Consider the following 23,765-nt stretch of genomic DNA (forward strand, 5'->3'; position numbering starts at 1 on the left):
ATTTTGCGGCGACCAGCTGGATCTACCGCTAAATTCCCACGGTCACCACCTGACCTCTGACCTCCTTCGTCATCGTCATAATAACGCATGATACAGACACTGCCAGTAAACTTATCATATATATATTGTTTTTTTACAACTAAAGTAACTCTGCATTCATTGGTTCGTATTTCAACACACACACGCACACACAAAATTATTTTTTACGATTTCATTAAAAAAAAATTGAGGCCACAGTTGGTGGGAGTTTGGACGCCCCCTAGAGGTCGGAGGCCAACGAGATAATCCCTACTTGTTTACCACCATTTCTACAAGGGCTCTAGGTCTGAGTAAACCTAATTTCACTGAACTGTTAGTGAGGACTTCAGTTTCACGGTCAGTGACATTTTGTTCTGCACGTGTTTCTGGCTAAACTGGCCACTTTTCTTTTACATTATTAATACGAAAACTTGCCATGGCTTCACCAAAACCGATGTTAGTCATTTCCTAATGCAGGTACTGAACTGCAAAATGCATGACAGATAAGTGCTTCCTATGTCTTGTTATGACCTTTTCATCTGCAAGGAAAAACCCATAGACTATATATGGAAACAACACGCTCGTTTCCTCCTCTTAGAAATTTTGACCTACACACATAGGCAAAGCGCTGCTTGCACTGCCCATTTATGATCCATTTGTGGAAAGTTAAAGGAAGGGTTTTAGCAAGCCGACCACTGATGTCACTGAGGCTGTGTTCTCCTACGTTTATCTCTTTCTGGGGATTTTGGGGGTTGAGGAGCAGTTTAACTTTTCTTCAATTCAGTTCATTTTTATTTCATTGCCAAACATTATCTCAAGGCAAGGCACTTTACAGAGTAAGGTCAATACCTTACAATATTATAGAGTGAAACCCAACAGTTCTCACCATGAGCAAGCACCTGGAGACAGTGCAGAGGAAAAAAGACAGAACTGGACTCAGGGTAGGCGCCCGTCTGGGGGGGAAACACAAGTATATACTGGTAATAATGATAATAAAATTGGTGGTACTTATGGGTGTAATAATTTGTGTGATAATAACGGCAGAGATAATAGCAGCACCAACTAATCATTTAAAGATACACAAAGTGGATTTTTAGTGTTTTTTAGATTTAGTGTCTTAAATTTGCGGCTATGAAAACAAACAAATAGAACCATTTAACAGCATCAAGTAAAGAACAATAAGAAAGTGGCTTTTAGACCAACATGTGAAGAACTCATGAGACATAAAAGTTTTTTTTTTTCTTAATGAATTAAGAATTCATTGCACAAGAAATGAATGAATCAAACAAGGAAAAAAAATACAAATGAATAGAAACAAATTCACTTATCTTCAAAATGATTTTTTTTAATGTGTGGCTACAACTATGCCTAAAGCATAGTTGGATAAAGGAGAGAAAAGTCCTAGAAATCTGAATGTGAAAAGACTGAAATTACTTGACTGTCAAATTCTTGTTTTAATAAGACAGAGTGATTTTAAAACTCATAACCAGATTATACAGCGTGCGATGCTGTGCTTCTCTGCCATAACTGCATGACGGTGTCTAATTATTTCTAGCTTCAGGCGATGCCACTGAATAAATGGCGTGACACGTGTATGAAATATTTCCCATCAGTCCAGCTCATTTGCTTGTGACAACCTAGACTCAGTATTGGGGCATGGTATGGAAATGGTGACACCTAAAGTGGCAGCTGCGATATACTATAAAGTATATTCAGTAGTTACAGTGAATCTCCTGGTTGGGATATTTTTATCATGCTTTAAAGAGAGCAAAATTTTAAGACTCAGCACTGGATTGAATTACTTAGGATTGGCATTTTTGCAGTGCAGGCTAGTATCCTGAAAAAGACTCAGAGGGAAATGGATGGAGAAGAAGAAAGGATTTTTTGGACCCACCATCAGTTGGCTGTTCTCTCTGTACCAGCAGGTTACACTGACTGCTAAAGACACAATCCTGTGGATTTATTAATATGGATAGATGTGACAGTCACACATAGAACAATCATTTGGCCACTGCTACCCTCCGGAGGGAGAGGATCATTAGTGCTTTCTTTTCAAGTGTGCTCTCATGAAAGTTATGTTTATTTTCAACTGCATGAAAATGCATCGCAATTTTGCAGCCACAGTATCTAGGCCCCGCTATAGTTTTTTTACATGATGGAAAAGAGGGTAAGAAGGGCCATGGGGTGGAAAAGGTACCGTTGCATGTGGCCTGCTGGCACATTCCTCATAAATGTTTGAGGAAAAGGGAATTTGAGTCTGGCTGTGAAAACCAGCAGATCAGTTTTCTTGCTTAATGAAAGAGAAGAAAGGGAGATGTTACCGCATCTGCCCCCTGCTACACCCACAAGAGCTGTATGGAAATCCACAATCCAAGTTCAAATTATAAAAATATAGTATTAATAAATATGTAAATTTGCTTTAAGATGCCAAATGAGTAGCGGATATGATAGTTTTATTTTTTACAAAGGAAGAATCATTATATTGTCAGAAACATCCGCGTTAAATGTACAAAAAGCACTGTGCAATTTCTCCATCTTAAAACCCTCTTCACGCCAGCCTTTAGGCAGGCAATTGTTCATCTGGAGAAGGATAAACCAGACTGTGATGGCTGGGTTTCAATAAAGCTTGCAATGTGAACAGATGGCTTTGATTAATGCGGAGGCTCCAGACAGGATCTCCCTAGATGCCTCCTATTTCCTAAATGAGACATTTGTGTGCAAATGTATTGTTTGTCAAGTTGTCACCAGTAACTCCAGTAATTAAAGGGAAAGTTCTGTGAATTTAAGAAAAATAAGATAAAATGAAATAAAAATAAAATAAAAAAGGCACAATTTCAGTCTCTCTTGGTTTGTCCCTCACTCAGGTTGTAAACTAATTAAGACTGATTTCCTTTGCTTTCTCCAAGATGTTGTACTAACTAATCCTCCTCTCCTCTCCTCCCGTCTCCTATCCTCTCCTCTCCTGTCGTAACTCTAATCCCTACTCTGTGATTTAGTGGTGCCCTGTCATTCCATGATATACTGTATGACACACACTTCTTCCTAGCACCTTGACTGAACCTGAGTGATCCTCATTACGTATTCATGTTTGACAAAGACGGAGAGAAAGAACGAGAGCTAAAGACAAAAAGCGTAACCACGACAATAAGACATGTCCAAGGAAAAATGCAGTCCACTGGTTTGGAAAAAAATGATGAAAAATGAACAAAATGATTAAAAATATGCAAAAAAAGTTTATATATATATATATATATATATGTTCTTAAAAACATGACTTAAGGCCCAGATGTTCTTGTTTAACAGTTCACGAATCTCATATTTTCTCAAATTCTTCTTCCTGGTCTGCATCTGAGGGCTTCGGAAGTCAAACAATGTGATATCCATGGGCTTATCCTACTCAGTATTAATTCACAGAGATGGCACAGAGTATCAGAAAACAGGAAAGATTCCTAGGTTGTTGTCATTCATCATTAAAATATAACCATATTTAAGATGAACGCTTGTCTCACTATGTCATTTAATGCAGATGTACATATGGCAAGTCAGTAAACAGAATCATGGAATTCCAATTTCGGATACAACAACTCTATCAAATGACCATTTAATAGGATCACTTACAGTACATTCAATTATACAATGCTACACAATGCCAAACACTCAGGTGTGTGTGTCTGTGTGTGTGTGTGTGTGTGTGTGTGTGTGTGTGTGTGTGTGTGTGTTTGTGTGTGTGTGTGTGTGTGTGTTGTGGCTCTGAGGACTACTCACATAAATGAAATAAAATAAATGACAGTGAAGAAAATGTAAATATCACAGTATATATAAAATCATATAAAACAGTTATGAGAAGGTTTCTAAATAAAGATTGCACTTTATGCTATAACAATACTCCATTAAAGTCCAAAAAACAACTGATAAAATTTAAGATTATGAAAACAGTAATAAATAAATAATAAATAAATAATAACAAATCAGTTACTCCTGGAGCTGACATTTAAAGTAACTGGAATTAGCAGCTGCTTTTAACAGATGTAGCAAAATTAGTTTCTTTTCTGTTCTAACTCCTTCACACAAGGTGGTTCTAATCGCTAATCATACACATCATTTAATACACTGATAAGTCAAGGAATTAGGACACATTTTTAATTATCAGAATACGAGAATGAGGAATAAAAGTAAAACAGTCTTACACAAAGCAAATATCCTAAAACCTTATTGCCATATAAAAGATTGGCAGAAGCACTTGGCATGTAGTGGGCCTTAGGAGTTTATCACAGTAATTAGCTCTGAGCGAACACAAGTCAAGAGACAGCAGTAAAACATGTCACATGTCAGATGTTTCTATTGCATTCATTTGTCGGCTGATTCAGTGGTTTGTGGATGGTGATTTATTCATGAGTGTGTTTACATGTGAAATGATGCGTATCAATGCATAAGTGTATTACAAATACCTTGAACAGGGTAATTAAGACACATTATATCATCATTAGTTGGGACACTGTGATGTTGGCTTCTTTATGATCTGCTTTTGGTGCTTTGATTTCTATGAACGTCGCTTCCATGGTAATATAAAAAATGCGGAAATATTCATCATTGCTGTATGAAGATTCATAACATTAACACATTATTTCAAATAACACCTTCACAGGAATATGAGTTTATATCAGGAATATTGTGTGCATTTAAACACACCCGCGCTGCAGTTAGAGGTAGCTTCCCTAAACTAAATGCAGATAAATTGACACTCACAGTATCTACTCTGCTTATGATTCTAAACAAAACTACATCACTTTAACTATCCTTATTTGCCCTCTCAGGTGTTTGTGAAGCACATCTACAGGAAGTAGCTGACATCAACTGAGGGCTACTTTGCCATAATAATCAAACAAAATGGGACAAAATGAACCATGTCTCAGGAGAGAACAGTGAGGACTACACTCCCCTTGGTCTTCTTGAGGATGTCCACAGCTTCTGCGTGGGTCACACCCTCCAGGCAGTGTCCATTCACTGCAATGATCTGATCTCCACGTTTCAGCCTGCCGTCTTCTATGGCCGCCCCCTGCAGAGCACAAAGACACGTGTATCACCACGATCACCAGATCAAAAACTGTTCACACCGACTCAACGACACATATGAGAGTTGTAGATAGAAGATAACAACAGAATACTGCAATATGTGACGAATAATGTCAGTGCCAACAGCTGTCAGATTAAAATAAAATGCTTGACTATATAAGTTTAATATGTAACTTAGACGATCCTTCCTAGATATTTAATAAGATAATCATATAGCCTTATCGCAGTTGTATTAGAGGTGAAATAACTCATCTTACAACATTCTTTTTGCAGGTTAAAAGAGACTAAGGAGACTAAGTTCTACTATTATTATTTGTAGGAGCCAAAATATGATTTTGCTTATGTTTATATTTGCTTGGGCTGCACGTATTGCGTCACTTCCGCTGATTGACACATGGGGGTGGTTTCCCCTTATTTTACCTGCTCACTTGGGTGGCGGCGGGAGATTTGGACAAAGGGATTTGGTAGAGCTCCGATATATTTTCTGTTGACCTTCACCATCGTCATCATTATCACCATCGTCTTTTCATCACTTTATTCTCACAGTCGGATCACATCAGGTTTTATATTTTTGAGGAACAGCTGCTTTTCAGTCCTTTTTGATTTTTTCATTCAATAAACTTCAGTAAAAAGCAGTAGTAATAGCCACAATTGCTATATTGTCATAGTACATCCGTTGTTTCAAACCTTAAGCCCTTGGCAGTTTATGACTTGAAAGTGTCAGTGTAACTGAACACAAAGCAGTGCTGAGATTAGATTTCTGAACCAGGATCCCCATGAAAGATTTCTCCCTGGAGGACGTTCTCTCACCTTGTTGAAGACAGTTTTGATGTAGATCGGCAGGTCTCCGTGAGGGCTGCCGAACCCTCCTACGATGCTGAAACCCAGGCCTGAGGAGCCTCTCTCCAGAGTGATGGTCTTATACATGCGAGCACTGTGGGAATAGAATGCAAAACAATGGAGGTGTGTTGCTCTGCGTGTTGCACCAGCTCCACACTGCAAATTTGCTGTGTGTTTGTGTGAATGTATGTGAAGTATCTCATCTCACTAGGGCAGACAACATGTGAGGAAAGACAGGTGAATTTCTAATGTGCTGTGTGGTTAAATGTGACGAATCCCAGAATTATTTTTGACACCTTTTCAGAGCGAGACTGCAATACTCGAGAGCACAGTTTCACAACCTCAGGGTTGAGACCTCTATTGGGTTGACTGTTTTGCACAAAGGGTTGCAGCAGACTTAAGACTGATATAATGATGCCTCCTGAATGACATTAACATGCCAGTTACCAGATCAGATTCTAGAGTTTTATAGTATTTTCAAATGTATTATTCAGTTCGATAAGCTGCCAAAAACCCTTAAGTGAAATAGAAATGTGAAATTACCTGAAAACAATCAATTGAAAACAAACCAAAACACAGAATATAAAAACACTTCAGCTCATTCTGACCAAAAGCACATTCATCCCAATGCTTCTCACGCAGTGGCTGCACTTCCTCACTATTGTCAAGGGAACCGGGGGGTTTGCCTTTGTCCTTATTCAGTGAATAAACCAGGAGGGAGCCAAAGTAAGATCATAAAGCACAACAGCAGGAGACTGACAGCAAACTGATTATTACCAGAGGTTGTTGTGAAAACAGGGCAGGCTGCTGGGTTGGCCTGATGACCGGGCATGGACACTGTGGTCCTGTGTGCTGCACCCACCAGAACCTGCTGCGACCTAGATACACGAGAGATAGACATGACAAAAGAATGTGTAAATATGGAGATAAACATTTTTTTTTTTAGAAACTCAATAAGCAATGAAATAGTTGGACAATAGTATGATATTCTATTGCTGCAATAACCTGGTCATACCTGTCCTACCTGTCCTAATGTTAATACAGTGGGAGTAATTATAAAACATAAAAACTTTAGATTTTTTTTTAACACACAATGCACTTGTCAAGAACAACTGACACCCGGTTCCTCACAATCTTCCCAGAAGCTTATTAACATGGAAACAAACAGTTTAAAATCAGTGTCAGACACACAATTGTCTTGAAATTACAGTATAGTGTTCACAAACAAAATACTGATAATGAGGCGACAGCTGAAACTATACACTATCTCATTTCAGCTCCTTGTTAAAAACTTGATGTTTGAGTTGTATGCCTATAAAATGACGTCTCTGTGACTTTGACAAAAGTGGAAATGACCGAGTGGAAGCAGGTTATGGTCACATGGCAACACTGAACTTAAACTTGCTGATGTTATCGCACAGTAACGTAGCGCCGCACAGGCTTTATAGATGAACAGCTGCATTTCTCACTGCGACATTACCTGCAGACTGATGGTTCCGGTGGCGTTCTTCAGGAGGACTCCGGCGTGGACATGAGTCATTCCCTCCGTGGACACATCATTGATACTGAGAATCTTGTCTCCTGTCTAATGGACACACAAAAACACAAACTTCTACTTCTATACTTATGAGGAAACTGTATTGAATTAAAGTAACTCCATGGAAGTTTATTCTAACCATAATCTATAACCACTATATGCCTACCTCAAGATTTACCCTAAGCTTAATCTAGCATTTTTTACTTCTAGGATGTTTTTCATGAAGTGCCCTGTTGTCTTTTCTGTTTTTCCTTTGTTGTTTGGGTCTTTTAAGAGGCAATTTGTCAGAATCTGCTGTTGGCATGTTTCAATATATACCATATTTATTTATGATTTTTGAATCCATGTAGCTGGGCTCAGTTTAATATTGCAACTCCTATACATGGCATATAAAATGCATTTTTAAACCAAGACAAAGACAGGTTTGCCTAAATGTTGGTATTTATCCCAATAAATATACATCACACCTGAGAGGGTGTGAGGCTTTACCTCATTTTTGTCAAACCAAACCTAACCTAAGCTAACCTTACCTAACCTAAGCTAACCTAACCTCGTCATAATTTTACATTTAACCCTAAAGCCAAGTCTTAACCTTAAAATAATTAGTCAAACTGTGATGAAACCATAATATACACTGTATACACAGACACATATAGATGGGCACTACCCACCTGTAATTGCTGTGTTTTGGCAGCCAGTCCATTGGTATCCATGGTAGCAATAAAAATAGGTACGTTGCCATGGGGACTGCCCACTCCTCCTGCTACACAGATGCCCAGGGAGTCACATGGACCCTGTCGTGATAACACACACATTATAGATTCTGTTAGACAATAACAGTGAATCACATGGGACACACACACACACACGCACGCACACGCGCACACGCGCGCGCACACACACAAACACACACATATATATGAGAACAAAAGCTCTAAGGGGTCACAACCAAATTCTAATTAACTGAGAATACACATCTACATATGCAATTTCTCCAAGACACTATGGGGCACTAAAGTGAAACATCGCATGTTAAAATTTTTAATAAACACAATTACAAGATTTTATGCACTACCTTTTGTATTATGACTTTTCTGATGTTAGGGAAGTCTTGAATTGCTGTGGGAGGAGAAAGACATACATGTTTGCACAATCAACTCACATCATATTTTTTCCACTCAGTAAATTGTTGACCATTTGAAAGATAAGACTTTATGATTTTAATCTAAATAACAAGCAGGATGTATTCCTTTTGCTTTGAAACAATACTCTTGAACATGAATTGCCACTCACTACAGCTCCCTGTTTTGTTATCTGTCTCCCTCTGGTGGCCGAGGGCAGCATCACATCCACGTGATGGGGTCAGGGTGGAACAGTCAGAGTCTTCGCTCTGGATAAAACACAACTTAAAGTACTCCTAGGTTCACAAAGCACTATTGTTAAAATTGTGCATTAAAGTAATAGTTGAACTGCAGAGTACGTTAAAATTAGTGAGTTAATTTAACAGAGTTTGGACTCTATGAATACATTGCAAATCATACCTAAATCACATCAGGTTAATTCAACATCTGATTTTTTTTTTGTTTTCTTTCCTGTCACTGGTTTGACAAAGACAACCAAGAGAAACAGTTTACCTGGCTCCCGTGTGAGTACTGCACCCCAGCTTTGAAACGAGCCACCTCAAGGTGCACCACTCCACTGCAACTCTGAGAGCAAGGTGACACATGATGAATCCATAAAGACATTTATAACCCACTTCTAATTCGTTTATAGCCTTTTCTGTATGTGTAAGTGGGAATGTGTCAGACCTGTAGGAGCTTCTGTGCATGTTCCTGTGACGCTGCACGGACATCCTCTCCATTGATTGACAGAATCTGGTCACCTAGCAACAATCTGCCATCTGAATCTGCTACGCCTCCTCTGATGATATCTGACACAAAGATGCCCGTGTCATTGCTGTTGGAAGAAAACAGAGGTCAAAAACTGCGTCGGTTCCACGCTCATAAAATAAATTATGTGAGCCGTAAGCCTGCTGCTTTGCATAACGTCACACTTGTTTGTGCAGATACATGAACCTGCATGAATATCTGCATCTTAACTCTTTAGAAATAATGTGTCCTCTGTGCAGTGTGACAGTGATGGCCTGGATGTATAACCTTTATGCTGATTATTGGATGCTGTAAGGGTGTGTGATTTCATTACAGTATGTGTCTGTCACCTCGTTTTAACAATAATGATCCCTGTTGCTGCACAGCCCCTGATCTCTAACTTGGTAAAGGCCCCGCAGCTCGAGAGCAGTCGAGTTTAACTTTACAGTATTGCCATTACCAAAGAGTTGAGTGCTTAACAAAAGACTTGAACTGACTTCAAGTATGATTCAAATTTGTTTTTCTCTCTTAAACGGTCAATTAATGAAAGAGCGGTACTATATTTATGAAAGTAAATGATACCAAGTGATGCTACATCAACAAGACAAACAACCTTGAATAGAGACACAGAGGTTCAACGTTATTTTTGATCATAGATAGATAGATAAATAATAATAAATAAACAATAATAATTTAATTAATCCACATAAGATGGCCTCCATCTTACATTGCATGCATCTGTCCACAACAGTGAGTCCAGACTCTTTTTACATTAGTGGGAAGACTGTGGTTAAGTTCAACTCACACACTCAGCCTACAAATGTGGGTTAGGTCTGGAAAGGCCATAGTGAACCAGACTTGCTTCAAGAGGTTTTATTAATAGGTATATATAAAAATTACATCGATTAGCCTTTAACCAACCAATTGACAGAAGATGGGCGTTTTCTTTTTCACTCCAACATGATCATGAACCATTCCTGCTCAAGTCCACTTGATATTGGGTTGGCTGACAAAAATTCCACCAATAAAGACATTGCCTCCTTCTGGAAACTGCAGAGTTCAACTAATTCACCAACTAATGTCAACTTACTGACAAAAAGCAGATTCTGAGTGAATCTGAGGTCAGAAATAGACCACGCATTTGCTGAGTCATTTCCTTGCATAGTGGAATGATTAAATAAATGCATGGCCCACTTTATTTCCCACTTATTTCTCATCTTCACAAGGTGCAAGAGTTGACAGGTGTTGTGTTTCCAGTATAATTCAGAATAGAGTGCTGCTTGTTGATGTCATCATCAACCTCCTCCACTGGTTTGACTTACAGTTGCCAGGCATATCCTCATTAATGTTAAGCTCCTAAAGCTGACTTAGATCCTGTTTTTTCTCATCATCAGGGCTCTGAAACTGAAACTGAAACTTCTGACGATTATTTATTCATTCACACGTATGTAAAGTTATAGTTTGGCTTTGCGACACCTAGGTTTTGAACTACAACGTCCCATGTCTAATCTAACCTTTAGTTACAGTACATTTGGCCAGGCATGTATTCCTGCTGTGAATAAAACAAGGTTTCTCATTTGTCAAAGAGCATCACGACCGTACCTCTTTCCCACGGTGGTGAGCCCCAGCCCCTCTCCAGGACGAGGTCTGAGCTCCACGCTGAAGACGTCCCACAGGTCCTCCTCCCTGTAGGTCTCCTGGTGCCTGAAGACACACAGGCGAACACGCCGGGTGGTGAGCCGCAGCACGCCAATAGCCTCATCGTGAGTGGCCTGCCGCAGGTCTATTCCATTGACCTGGGAGGAGGTGAGAAATCACACAAAGCAGAAAGCAATGACAAGGAGTTCTTTGGCGTGGTTAACAGCTGTGCTGAGGGCGATAGCATCAGCCTACAAGCATGTTATTGCTTTGAGTCATTGATTTTTTTTTCTTCTTCCTGATGATGTGCATGATTTGTCTTGTGCATGCAGATTTTGTTGCTTTTGTCATCATTTTAGCATTTCATTGTCTTAAGCTTGTATTTCTGAACCTGCCACTTGATTGGTTTCAGAAAATCTTGACAGTTTAAAATTGGTTGACACATTGGTTGTCAATATGAATAAAGAAATGAGATTTCCAAGGTTTTATATAAATATTTGATATGCATTCAGTCTTTAAGTCTTACTTTTAATTTTGATCGCCAAAATTAAATAACAAATTGTAAAATATGATGCGACAAAATAAGCAGACAAATAAAATGTTTTCTTTTAGTCATGTGCCCACAAAAATAGTTCTGTGTTGCTGGGTTGAAAAAAACAGGAAACAAGATAGAGAAATACTATTAGAGTTGCATTATTTTTTTATGACATAACAATAAAAAGTTAGTGTTTTCCCCATAATACCTCTAATATCTGGTCTCCAGCCTGCAATCTTCCGTCTCTCTGTGCTGCTCCTCCATCATTTACTTCATGGATTACTACTGCCCCCTAGTGGAAAAATCAGAAAACACTCATTATTACAGGGACCTACAGTACAATCAAGCTAAGCCCAATCAGCCTTGTTATACTTTATATTTCAAAACACTACGCACTTCAATGCTTTATACTACCAGATAAAAGGTTGGATGAAATACTGAAAATATGATAAAATAACAAATAAATAAATGAGTGATTGATAAAATTATGAGTTTGATCTTTGGCTAGGCTTTCCATTAACAAAAATAGCAAATGTCCCTTTTAGTGTTAAAATAATGTTAATGTCAGTTTAGGTTGGTTGATCATACCAGCAGAGTGTCACATCCTCCTACAATGCTGAGGCCCAGGCCTACATTTCCTTTACAGATCTCCATCATGGTTTCCCTGCCAGCGACGACTGGGCAGCTCAGGGGGTCAGAAGTTGTGGGTGCAGATCCTAGCCAATCAGACCGACCTGCGGGAGAGGTCTGCATGGTATTTAGGGATGAAGAGTAGGAGGAGGAAACAGGGAGGGTTAGGGAAGATGCAGGAGCAGCAGAGCAGGGATAGGAATGAGACGTAGGGAGAGGTAGAGTGGAAGAGGAGGAGAGCTGCTTGGAACGGCTGATGGAGAGCTTGACAGTGACCCGGTGTTTGAGGATCAAACAGGACACCTGAATACGGAGACAAGAGGCGAGTCATAAATCATTAAATCAGGATGACCTTGACATGCATATTACTGTGTGTGTGTGTGTGTGTGTGTGTGTGTGTGTGTGTGTGTGTGTGTTTGTACCTTGTCCACTGACACACCGGCCACATGTTCATCACCCACTGCTATGATTCTGTCTCCAGGCTTTATTCTGCCGTCCTGCACACAGACAGAAACATCAAGAAAAAGTGGAAATGAAGCAAAATTTATGAAAGTGTAGGAAGTTAGATTAAAAATCAAACACACACTAAGTACATTGAGGTAGTTTACTTGAGAATGTCTATTTTATGCTACTTTATACTTCTACTCAGAGGCAAATACTGTACTTTTTACTTACTAGATTTTACAGATATAGTTACTGATTATTTGCAAGATCAAGATCTTTCATATAAAACATATGACCAACTTTTAAAATACGATGCATTGTTGTAGATTAAACTACCTAACAACAGATAAAATAGCTCATATTAGCTTCACCTTAACTGGCTAAAACAGTAAAAAAGCTGTTTACACCATAAGTAATAATAATACAATAACATTATGTAATACTCTGACAGTGACTATGCTTTTGCCTATAGAATACTTCTGTCACTTCTACCACCACTGATAAAAAGTATGTAGTTGACAAAGTAACGTTAATTACACGCACATTTAAATAAGAGACGAACAAATGATACTGAAATGGTTGAGATATCATATGCAGGCTATGTCATGAAATTTAATCCTTATAAAAGCCAACATATTCATGGTGAAGAAGACATAGCTAACTGTGGTAATGCTACTGATGATGCCACACCTTACTAGCAGTGCCGTGCTGGATCAGTGACCTGACGACCACTCCATCCTTAGAGTCAACCTCTACCAGGCAGAGGCCGAGACCTACATGATCCTATAGGGAGACGTGACAAAGAAAGCAGACAACAAGCTATAACTGTCAAGTCTTACCAAAAATTACTGAAGCTAACAGCAGCTTTGTATAAAGACTACAATACAATAAGATCCTGTTACAACTCAACCGGTTGCTTGAACTGTGCCGCTGGAGGTTAATGCCAAGATGTGCTGAAGGTATTGTACCTGCGGTAGGATGATTTGGTGGATGTCTGTGGATAATCCTCCATGCTCTGCTGAGTCTCTCCTGGAGTCGACTGTGTCCTCACACTCTGTTCTGGATCCCTGAGCCTTTTGACTCAGAGCTGCCTTATTCCTAGTAAAACAACACGGGAACCTGTCATTATCCTCAAGCTGGTCAACACCTACATCCAGTTTAGTAAAAAATGTGGGAAAAAAATGGCCACAAGGAAAATCACTGCATATTACCTGATGAGAATGATCTTGACTTTAGACGGAGCGTTATTAATGATGGTGGAGGCATTTTGGTGACTGCGACCGTACAAGATCTGGCCGTTGATCTAGAGGAAAAATAACAATCTTTTCTTGGTCCCACCCATATCCACATTAATCTGCTTTTATGACATCTTCATCTCTCTCCCCCTCCTCCTCTCCCCCTCCTCCTCTCACCTTGTCCTCTCCCTCGATTTTTCCTCCTCATCTCTATCTCATCTCTATCTATTCTTGCTCATTGCAAGAATCCACCTCAACCATTCTTCAAATGGTAATTTGTCTGATAAATCTACTGTGCAGGTACTCAGTGCTCTCTACTCATCCATGCCTTCTACCCACCACCCACTGCTCTCCTTTTGCTGCTCTCAATTTTGACTCTGGTATTTTGTCTCTCTACAGGACTCCAACCTTTCCTGGCCCTTCTTTTACTTCTCCCATTCACTCTCCTCCTTACCTCCAATAGCTCGTCTCCAACCTGTATCCTCCCATCTAAACCAGCAGGACCTTCAGGGTCTATATCCGCCACATAGACACTCATGCGGGCCCTAGAGCCATCCTTGTCCCCCGAGAGACTGATTCCCAGGCCGTGAGCCGCAGGATCCTTCTCCAGCTCAATCATATGAAGCTTCCCAGACAGGCTGCCATAGCGCTGAAGCATCTTTTCTAGGAGTTAACAAACAAGAGGCTGTTAGGAAGAGGATATGATGGGTACCCTAGAGGAGCTTGTGTGTGTGTGTGTGCGTGTGTGTTGCAGCAAACTGTCTGGAAGGGATGATGTCCGTCATGTTGATGGAAAGGTGAAGGATGACTGTGTTTTTCTATAATGCACATATATAGTACGACTATATGGTTTGTGTGTGCATGCTTGTGCCACAAATAATGTGTGTGTTTGTGGGAGTAGTTGTGCATAAGTGCATGTCTATATTTGTGTGTTATATTGTTGCATATGCACCCAAACATTTGAATGATTTGAATGATGATGAACAATGCAGTTTTCAAAGTCTGAAGAGAAATTGGTTTTGCAAATGTTTTATGAAGAAGGAAACAAAGTGTATTCAACACATTTGTTAGACCTCAAGGATACACCCAATGCCTTTTGATGAGTAACACTGAATACAAACAAAACTTTGTTTACAAGAGAACTCCTCAACGCACCTTTCATTAGTGCAGTGAGCAAGAATGGATAAAACTTGAATAACCGTTTTTTTGTTTTGTGCCAAAGAAGAAGCTAAAAGTCTCAGTTATCATCTGAAAACATTCATAAAAATGAAAGTTACTCTCCCAGAACATACTTTATAGGAAGAAGGTTTTATCAGCTTTTGTGTTCTTGGCCAAAAATGCATGCACATTGAAGTTTGGACCTAGGCAACTGGCTTCACATGTGAATAGCATGGAAATAATTTGCTCATATGGCTCTTGGTGACTTTCAAATAAGGACCCTTTAAATAGTGATAATAAAATGTGTGACTCATGACATTTTATCATTGAATTACTGTTTGTACGTTTCTTGCTCTGCATAGCACTAAGTCATTCTGGGTCAGAGGGCATCACGTGACCTGCACTGTGTGACTGTGACCACTGTGTTAAAATCACCACACAGTTCCTATTCCTGAGGGTGTTGGTGGATCCCTGTGTGACGTCTTTATGATGCAGACTTACTCCTGCCAGTGTCGCCCTCATCCTCAGCTGCTGCTGTGATTGGTGTTGTTACAATTATGGGGCTTCTCCGATCCTTTCTATCTGATGCTGGCGAAGGTACCTTGGGAGAAGTTTTGCATTATTGAACAGGCAGAGTTGGAGACGCCTCAGGGGTCCTTCAGGCATGAGTTGGACTACCCCTGAGGCTTGTTCAGTGTGCTTGATGTAGTAGTGGGAAAAACTGACGAACAGAATGAATTAATGAACACAGTTTTAATGTCAGCTAAAAATAACATGAAAGATGACCAGAATCATGCATTATTTTGCAACCAACTTACAAGTGCATGGAAAAATAACTTCAAAAGAATGCACTGTCTATTTAGAGAGTTACGCATCTCCATCAAAGAGAAAAACAAAGGGCTTAAACAAACAAGGTAGCTGCAAGGGACTTTGAACTACAAGGGTTCTATCTACAAATATGCACGTTAATTAAGTTTTTGGAAGTTGGCTTAGTGCAAATGCTAATGCAAGGCTGCTTTTTAAGATCCTGCATACCCATGATAACACACATACATGCACAAACAATGTACCAACCTTAAAGGGGGTGGGAGTGAAGGGGTTTGTAGGGGAGAGACTAAGGAATAGACCACTGAGAGACTCTGCTTCCTACGATCACGAGGGGAAACACAGATATAGTCCTCCATGCATCATCACCAAAATACAAATCTAGCTCTCAAAAAACCCTTTAAAGCTCCTTCATTCTTTGTGGAATACCATGTAGGCGTTAATGACTCAACACTATATATATGTGTATATATATATATATATAATTTAGTGTATATATAATGTTCTCTATACACTAGAGCAGTAAAACATCAGTAACAGAAACAGGGAAAATGACTTCTCAGCTTGTCATGTGTTCCAATGAGGTCTAAAGTACAGGTCATGAACTTTAAAACAGAAAAGAAGTAGCTACTTCTTTTTGACTCTGTAGGCCAGTTTACAGTTTATATTTAAGTGTATATCAATATCTATACCAGAAAAGTAGTGAAAAACTATCAATAGATCAAGGCTGGTGAGTGTTACCTTGCTGCTGTGTGAGTTGGACTGTGGTGTTGGAGTCAGTCTTTCATGGTTGGTGAGCATAGGAGACTGTGGGCGAAACACAAAATGCAGAGTAGGCAGATGACTATTATCTATATGACTGTGGAACATGGATGCTTCAAATACGGCATCCCATATGATAAGTTATATGATACCAGATAAATTTTCAAACAAAGATAATTTTGTTCAGTATGCTCTGTGTCCAGAGGATATCATATTGTAATGCTACAAACTCCCACGCACAGCACTGCTGAAACTTCTGATGGAGTTGTCCAATAGAATATACACTGCACCCTCTCTTTGCAGATGCTGAGTATTGAGATTCAGTGTGCAAGAATCTCGGGGGCCCCAAGAGGCTAAAATGCTACACAATGTAATGTATGAATAACGTACCTGCATATACACTGCAAAATGCAATCCAAGCCAGTAGAAATGTGTCTTTTTTTGGGGGTTTTTTTGTTTTTTTTGGCTATTTTCCAAAATGCAATACCTGAGATCTGTGTTGTCCGGATTGGACCAGGAAGTCCACAGTATCTCCAGCCCTGCGAATGGCCTCCACTGCCTGCTCATGGCTGGCATCTCTTAAGTCCACACCACACACCTTGGCCAAGTCAACACACACAGCAGTTATTGGACATGACATTATTGGATATGTGTCTAATAGGCTTTTGCAATAAGGGTAAAATCTTCCACAGTTATGTGAATGAAATTAAGAACCTGTTAATAGAAATAAAATGAAATAAAAATGTTGTTTTAGGCTAATCACTGAAACCTGTAAAATCAAGGAATTGCAATATGTCAAACCTGTAAATCCCAGATTGCTTTAAAGCAGTCCAGTTCATTCCTTTGCAACATAGTCTGCAATAATTCAACCAAATACACCAAAAAAAAAGGCTACTTTTGTACACGCAATACGGCAAAACCTCAGAGGGTTGGCAATTATTGTATGTTTAAAGATAATTGTCTAGTGGTCTAATAAAATAAGTGGGAATATGTGTCAGTATATACTGTAGATAATTATTTATTTTATGTTTTTTTCTTATTCTACTATTTTCCCATTTTTATTTTCACTTAGTATGCTTGCCTTCAGCAGTGCACACTCACACCTTGTAGTGTTTATTCTGTTTCTTTGTTAGACTTACAAAATGTTCTGTGTGTTGCATGTAGGAGGCTACAACTGCATTTCATTCTGCAATCCTGTATTGTATAATGACAAACTGAACCTTGAACCTTAGACTTAGAGTAGATAATGGATTGGAGTGAATAACATTTTCTTGTTATTTAGAAAACAGAGTTGTTCATTATCATTATCATATTATCATCAAATCATCATCTTTCAATACAAGAGACCACGGACAATACCAGATTACAGCACAGGCGTACAGTGTGTGTGCGCATGCTCATGCAGCAAACACACACAATCCCCTCTCTGCCTCAAGACACTCGTATACACACACACACACACACGCACACACTTGTTTCCTGTAATTTCCAATAAGAGTGTCTCTTTCTCTTGTCTCTGCAACACACACACACACACACACACACACACACACACACACACACACACAGTCCGACCCAAACACACACACACACACACACACACACACACACAAACACACACACACCTCCAGTATCCTGTCTCCAGTCCGGAGGGTGCCATTATGTGCTGCCGGGCTGTCGGGGCTGATGTGCTTGATGAAGACTCCCCTCATCATCTCTCCACTGCTCAGTCTCCGTCCCATGCCTCTGCCTCCCATTATGCTGATACCCAGGGACTGGCCCGGTGCTCGAGTCAGCTGCACACTGAAACACAAAGCAGGATACAAGGAACATCCACACACATTGTGGAGCTGAAAATCCTTCTTTCAGTGTGGGTACAGTGACGATGAATTCAAGCCTTCTGTATGCCTGATGAGGACCTACTTGGTCTGAAACATTACTGCAAAAATGCACAAGAAGCAGAATTAATCCAATAGGTTTGCTATTTTTTTCATTCTCAGTCTTCCTCTATCCGCTGCTTAGGACTGCGGATAGAGTTTCAGAGATTAAGTCGAAACAATAGAATATTATACCTGCCAGGGAGAGACGCACAAAAGCTGGTCTTTGCATGCAGCGCAGCTTAAGTGATTTATCCAAGCAGGATGCGGTCATAAATGTGTTAAATACAGGTTGGGAAAGTTGTCACTTTTTCTGGGCTTAAGAAATAGGAGCTGGTTGCATGGGCGCTGCGCCGCTCTACTCCTGCTGTGAACATAACCCGAACACACTAGGATTTTGCTAAGCCTTCTCTGGCACAGAGAGGATAAAGGGCATCATGGGCAGAGTTTTGAAAAGAGGCTGAAAATGCAGAATCTGAATAAAATCTAACGACAAGAAAAGACATTGTTACTGGCTACCACCACTGATTCACAAACCTTCTAGGTTGATCCCAATACACGGTGGTGTGAGGATAGAGCTCGCCATCGCCCTCCTCTTTACCATCCATCTTTATCTCCACCTCCAGCTTTGGTACTTTCCCATCTGCACTAATCGTGTCCTTTTTCTCTTCCACAGTGATTCCATCTTCTTTTCCTGCTCTTTTATTCATGGCAGGTAGAGATTTTGGAATCTGCCAACTGATGGTGAATAAACATGCAAGCAGAAATAAAATGGCATTAATATGTGATGCTGAATGGAAACCTGATACTCCATTGTCTATCCTCTAAATTAGATTTTTTTATATTTTAGTTTGACTAAAAAAAACATGCATAAAGGTTATCTTTACTGCTCAAATAATAATCTGTAACACTGATAAAAAAGTTTTTGACAGATGGAAAATGTACTGTTTAAATCAACTACTACACATTTTATACCAAACATTCTCTTGTTCCAGCTGCTAATGTGTGGATTTGCTGCTTATCTCTGTTTTGTGTCATTGTACAACGAGTGTTGGTTGGTCACAACAAAACATCTGCAGCAGCAGCTTCAGCTCTGGAAAATTGTGACAAGAATTTAAGTAAAAATAATCATTATTCATCACAGCCCTCAATCTGAGAGTTAAATAGCATTGGACTAGATCACACCAGCAGAACTGCTGTAGATAACAAGGTATCTTGGCATTCTTTGTTATTTTTTCAAGTCCTGACACACTATGACACATTGCCAATAGCGAGTTACATTGGTGGGCCTTGAGAAGATACACTGCTTTTGGTGCAAATTGCCCTGAAAATACACATTTTCTGCCAGGGAGGTCACAGTAAAGGAGTGTTAACACACACACAAAGACACACACACACACACACACACATATATATACAGTATCTCTGTATATATATGCTGTATGTGTGTGTGTAGGTGTGCAAGAAAGAGGCAGAGAAGAGGAGAATTTTTCATGAATATGTTTAACGGTAGAGGGCTGTAATAAGCCCATGGAGGTGAGTGATAGTGGTGCTATCTGCGCAGCAGGAGCCTATAGCCAGTTAAGTTACAGAAGAGGGCAGAACAAATGGTTCCACCAGGGCTGAAAGAGAGCGGCCATGAGAGAGGGATAGGACCCAGGCAGGGAGGAGAGGGAAAATGAGGTAAAGAGAAAACGACCAGAGCAAGATGACTGAGGGAGAGAGAGATGAGAGACAGCTGTAGACACAAAGAGTCAAGAGAGGAGTCTCGCAGAGAAAGCGACAAAGACAATGTATTGAAAGATAAGAGTGAAGAAAAGGCTGCAGAGAGAAATGGGAGTGAGGGAGGGAGGGGAAAGGCAGAGATACGAAGATGGAGCGAAGGCAGGGACAGACAGAAGCGAAACAATTCATTTTCGCTGACAGTCAGCACTGAGATCCATAAGTGAACAGCTAAATATAACTCAGAGATTCAACATTCACAGAAGCTTTTGCTTTTTTACCACAGAGAAGAATGGAGAGGAGAAAATACGGACTGGAAGAGATGCTGAGCTGGTTGCAAACTGAAACACATTGTTTCCCCGTGGATACGGTTAATTAAAGTATCAGATAAAAACTCAGATCATTAGTGTGACTTAATCTGCTGAAATGTGTGATGTGTTACAGTAATAATATCCTGGCTGCTATAAAAATCAAAAGCCTAGCTTAACACATTAAAGAACTCAGAACGTAAAGCTTCATACTCTGAATCCTTTGCCACAAACATATCAACATGTAATAAAGCCAGAGCCTTGAAGTCTAATAAACCCTGAGACAGCTTTATCTTGCACTCTGGGGCCTGAGTAAGGATTAGGTGACCATAAATAATGGGCTGATAACTCTGGATCTTACGTTACCTTGGGTCTGGGGCGATGGTGGGAACTATGGCTGGGCCCTTGAATGGAGCTTTGAACGAAGCAGAGGCTCTAACTGTGACTGCTGGATCTGGAGCTGCAGCTTTAAATTTGACTGAGGCAGAGGGTTTGAGGGCGGTTGGAGCTGGAGTCAGAGCCGGAGCTCTGACTGGACCGGGGGATCTGGCTGGGGCCGATGCAGGTTCTGGAGAAGGTGTTGTTGGGGTGGGTGAGGAGGAAGCGCTGTCTGCTGAGATGGATGCCAGAGGGGGCAAACACAGACGCGTACGGTGCTCATCCACCTGATGGGCTGGGACGTAGCTTATACTGAGGGTAAGGGAATGTGGGAAAAGAAATGCGGAGGGTGGGGTGAAAAGATGTGAAATATTAATGAGACTTAAGTTTTCTCATTAGCGCGTTTTCACAGCTCCACATTCATTTTCACTTTCAGCACTAAACAAGGACTAATAGGATGACAAGGAACGAGACAAATGACATGGCACTTAGTAAATGGTTTCTATATATGACAGACGGATGATAGAGAATAATGGAATATTATGATTTAAAGGAATAGTTTGACATTTTGGAAAACACTTATATTCATGTTCCTTATCAAGAGTTAGATAAAAACCATTCAGGCCATGTACTATATGTACAGTGAATATGAAGCTAAAGCCAGCATTTCTGTCGGATTATAACAGACAGTTTCTTGACCGGGCACAGTGACTTCTTGTTGTCACCATGAGGCTGAGTGAGAGTGGTAGGCTATACTCTAACTCTTGGTAAGAAAGCAGATGAGCAGATTTCCCATAATGCTGAACTGTTGCTTTAAGCTCTATCTGTTCATCTGTTTGTTAGTTAGGTGTAACCTAACTTCACCTGTAAGTCGCTTTGGATAAAAGCATCTGCAAAATGAGTAAATGTAAATTAAACATTAAACAGTCCTTCACCATAATAACCATGCACCACTGAATAAGAGAGGGGAAAGCTGGATCCCTGAAGTGATGTAATTATGTTAACAAGTCGAAAAATCATTAGTAATTGCTTCGCGACTAACAATCAATTTGTTTATTAGTTTACTAGCATTTACCGAGGCTGCTGTTGTCTTACATATCACACCATTTTTTTTAAGTGCTCTAAAATTATAGATGTGCCCCATTCCATCAAGCATTACTTGTAACTTCCATCGGCACATGATGAAAAGAAGTAGAAAGAAAATGGGTGACAGAATGTGTATTTTAATGTCATTACAATAGATGCATTCCTGATTCAAGACATTTTTATTCTCTGAAGCATCTCTGAAACATTTAAAACGAAAAAATGTGTTTGGAATAGGCCCCTCATCTAAGTTATGGATGTCATTTAACTTAAGTGTCAAGGACATCATTAAAGCCCGCCCCCTCCCACTTCCATTCTTGTGTGAAGCTACCAGTAGACATGCTGTTTGAATCCGCTGAAAGAGCCAATTTCTCTGTTCCACTCATGGTGGCAGATTGAATATGGAGGTCTTCCACGCTAAGCTGTTGTGACTGAGCCATGTGGACAGCCTGTCTTGTCTCAACAGAGGCAGTTTGATAGTGACAAGCCCTCACCCCACTATGTCTGTCTTATTCTGAGGCTGCCAAAGCAACTCATCTGCCTCCACTCTCTGTTAGTTTGTCTGCAGTGCTGTCAGGAGGACGCAGTGTGAGCGGGTGAGCATTTCGTGTGTGCGTGCGTGTGCGCATGTGATAGAGGGTGTGCGTGAGTGTTCATCCGCGTGTGTATTGTGTGTACATCTATGAGAGGCTCTTTAAAACTCTCTTTTATTCAGAAGCGCACTGTTCAAGGTGAGATGAGTGATGAATTATTCAGAGATATTTCCCATAGCAGGAAAAAGGTGTTTTTGGAGGTTAGACCATTGAAAGACTGTGTGTGTGTGTGTGTGTGTGTGTGTGTGTGTGTGTGTGTGTGTGTGTGTGTGTGTGTGTTAGTGCTTACATGTGTGTGTGCCTGTAAAAGCAAGCGAGAGATGGAGGGATGGGGGGTGGGGGGTGGGGGGGCAGAGGGGGGGCTGAAAGAGGCTGAAAAGAGAGTGAGTGGGTGTTTTGCAAGGCAGCAGGGTGGTGGAGGTGGGGCACAGCTCCAGTCAGCCAAACAAGCATTGTCAATGTGGAGCCATAACTGCTGATGTTAGAACAAGTAATAATTTACCCAATTTCCCCTCAGGCAATCTTTAAAATTTCATCATCTAATCTAATTTAACATGACTGCAGCGCCTCAGTCAACTACGACTGAAGCGTCAAAAACAAGGTGGTAATGGAGATCCAAAGTGAGACAAGATCATTTATAGGTGGTGATGCAGTGAAAAGTCATGTTTGTGACTGCGGACGGCACATGCTTATATTCATGACGGACATATACTCACTCATTCGAGTCACACAGACTGTCAAGATCTGCATGGGTAGATCTAGAAAATGTGAGCAGTATTCAATTACTTTTTTTTTTCCTGTTGTGGTTGATTGTTCTCTGCATTCCCACAGGAGCTTTCTACATTCTCTCTCAACTACTAACTCTGAATTTTTCCTCTCTCAAGCAAAGACGTGTTTGAACTATGACATGAGGGAAAGTGTATATGAATGTAATATAAATAACTGTGCTAAAGAACTCAGTGGAATCTTGTTTTTTCAATCTTCTCCGGCCACTAAACCAATTTCCAGGTGCAGAAGTTTTATACAACCCCAGAATTTACAAGTCAGGACACTAATTGCATGTTACATTTTAGCGTCACGACATCAGCTACATTATAATTTATACAATTCATGTTTGCGGGACCTAGTGACAGCAGGTTAATGGTACAGCACTGTGTAGCCACAGGTTGTGTTCGAGTATTATGCAGTTCTGGGTTTTATATGCAGCTTACATACATAAAAGAGAATAATTTCAAATGTAT

The 23,765-nt window shown here is 40.1% G+C and overlaps 1 protein-coding gene across 4 annotated transcripts in view; it reads right to left on the reverse strand.

Annotated features, from left to right (window-relative positions):
• Positions 1-3,603: 3,603 nt before the first annotated feature.
• si:dkey-92j12.5 (multiple PDZ domain protein) overlaps positions 3,604-23,765 on the reverse strand; it is a 38,116-nt gene continuing 17,954 nt past the window's right edge. For 3 of the 4 annotated variants that reach the window (XM_056367011.1, XM_056367019.1, XM_056366991.1), the window contains 25 exons: positions 23,241-23,282; positions 20,837-21,160; positions 18,978-19,178; positions 18,189-18,366; positions 17,051-17,161; positions 16,543-16,608; positions 16,051-16,122; positions 15,478-15,577; positions 14,273-14,481; positions 13,795-13,886; positions 13,552-13,681; positions 13,274-13,366; positions 12,562-12,636; positions 12,098-12,442; positions 11,718-11,801; positions 10,939-11,132; positions 9,277-9,424; positions 9,103-9,174; positions 8,762-8,858; positions 8,544-8,587; positions 8,140-8,262; positions 7,412-7,516; positions 6,709-6,809; positions 5,902-6,025; positions 3,604-5,074 (listed from right to left, as the gene is read on the reverse strand). In XM_056367011.1, the coding sequence (XP_056222986.1) occupies positions 4,928-5,074; positions 5,902-6,025; positions 6,709-6,809; positions 7,412-7,516; positions 8,140-8,262; positions 8,544-8,587; positions 8,762-8,858; positions 9,103-9,174; positions 9,277-9,424; positions 10,939-11,132; positions 11,718-11,801; positions 12,098-12,442; positions 12,562-12,636; positions 13,274-13,366; positions 13,552-13,681; positions 13,795-13,886; positions 14,273-14,481; positions 15,478-15,577; positions 16,051-16,122; positions 16,543-16,608; positions 17,051-17,161; positions 18,189-18,366; positions 18,978-19,178; positions 20,837-21,160; positions 23,241-23,282 (3,277 nt within the window). In that variant the 3' untranslated portion in view covers positions 3,604-4,927. The remainder of the gene's footprint in view (positions 5,075-5,901; positions 6,026-6,708; positions 6,810-7,411; positions 7,517-8,139; positions 8,263-8,543; positions 8,588-8,761; positions 8,859-9,102; positions 9,175-9,276; positions 9,425-10,938; positions 11,133-11,717; positions 11,802-12,097; positions 12,443-12,561; positions 12,637-13,273; positions 13,367-13,551; positions 13,682-13,794; positions 13,887-14,272; positions 14,482-15,477; positions 15,578-16,050; positions 16,123-16,542; positions 16,609-17,050; positions 17,162-18,188; positions 18,367-18,977; positions 19,179-20,836; positions 21,161-23,240; positions 23,283-23,765) is intronic. The other variant, XM_056367002.1, reaches the window with a different exon arrangement.

Source organism: Seriola aureovittata, chromosome 3, assembly GCF_021018895.1.
Source record: "Seriola aureovittata isolate HTS-2021-v1 ecotype China chromosome 3, ASM2101889v1, whole genome shotgun sequence".
In the NCBI taxonomy this organism is placed as follows: Eukaryota; Metazoa; Chordata; class Actinopteri; order Carangiformes; family Carangidae; genus Seriola; species Seriola aureovittata.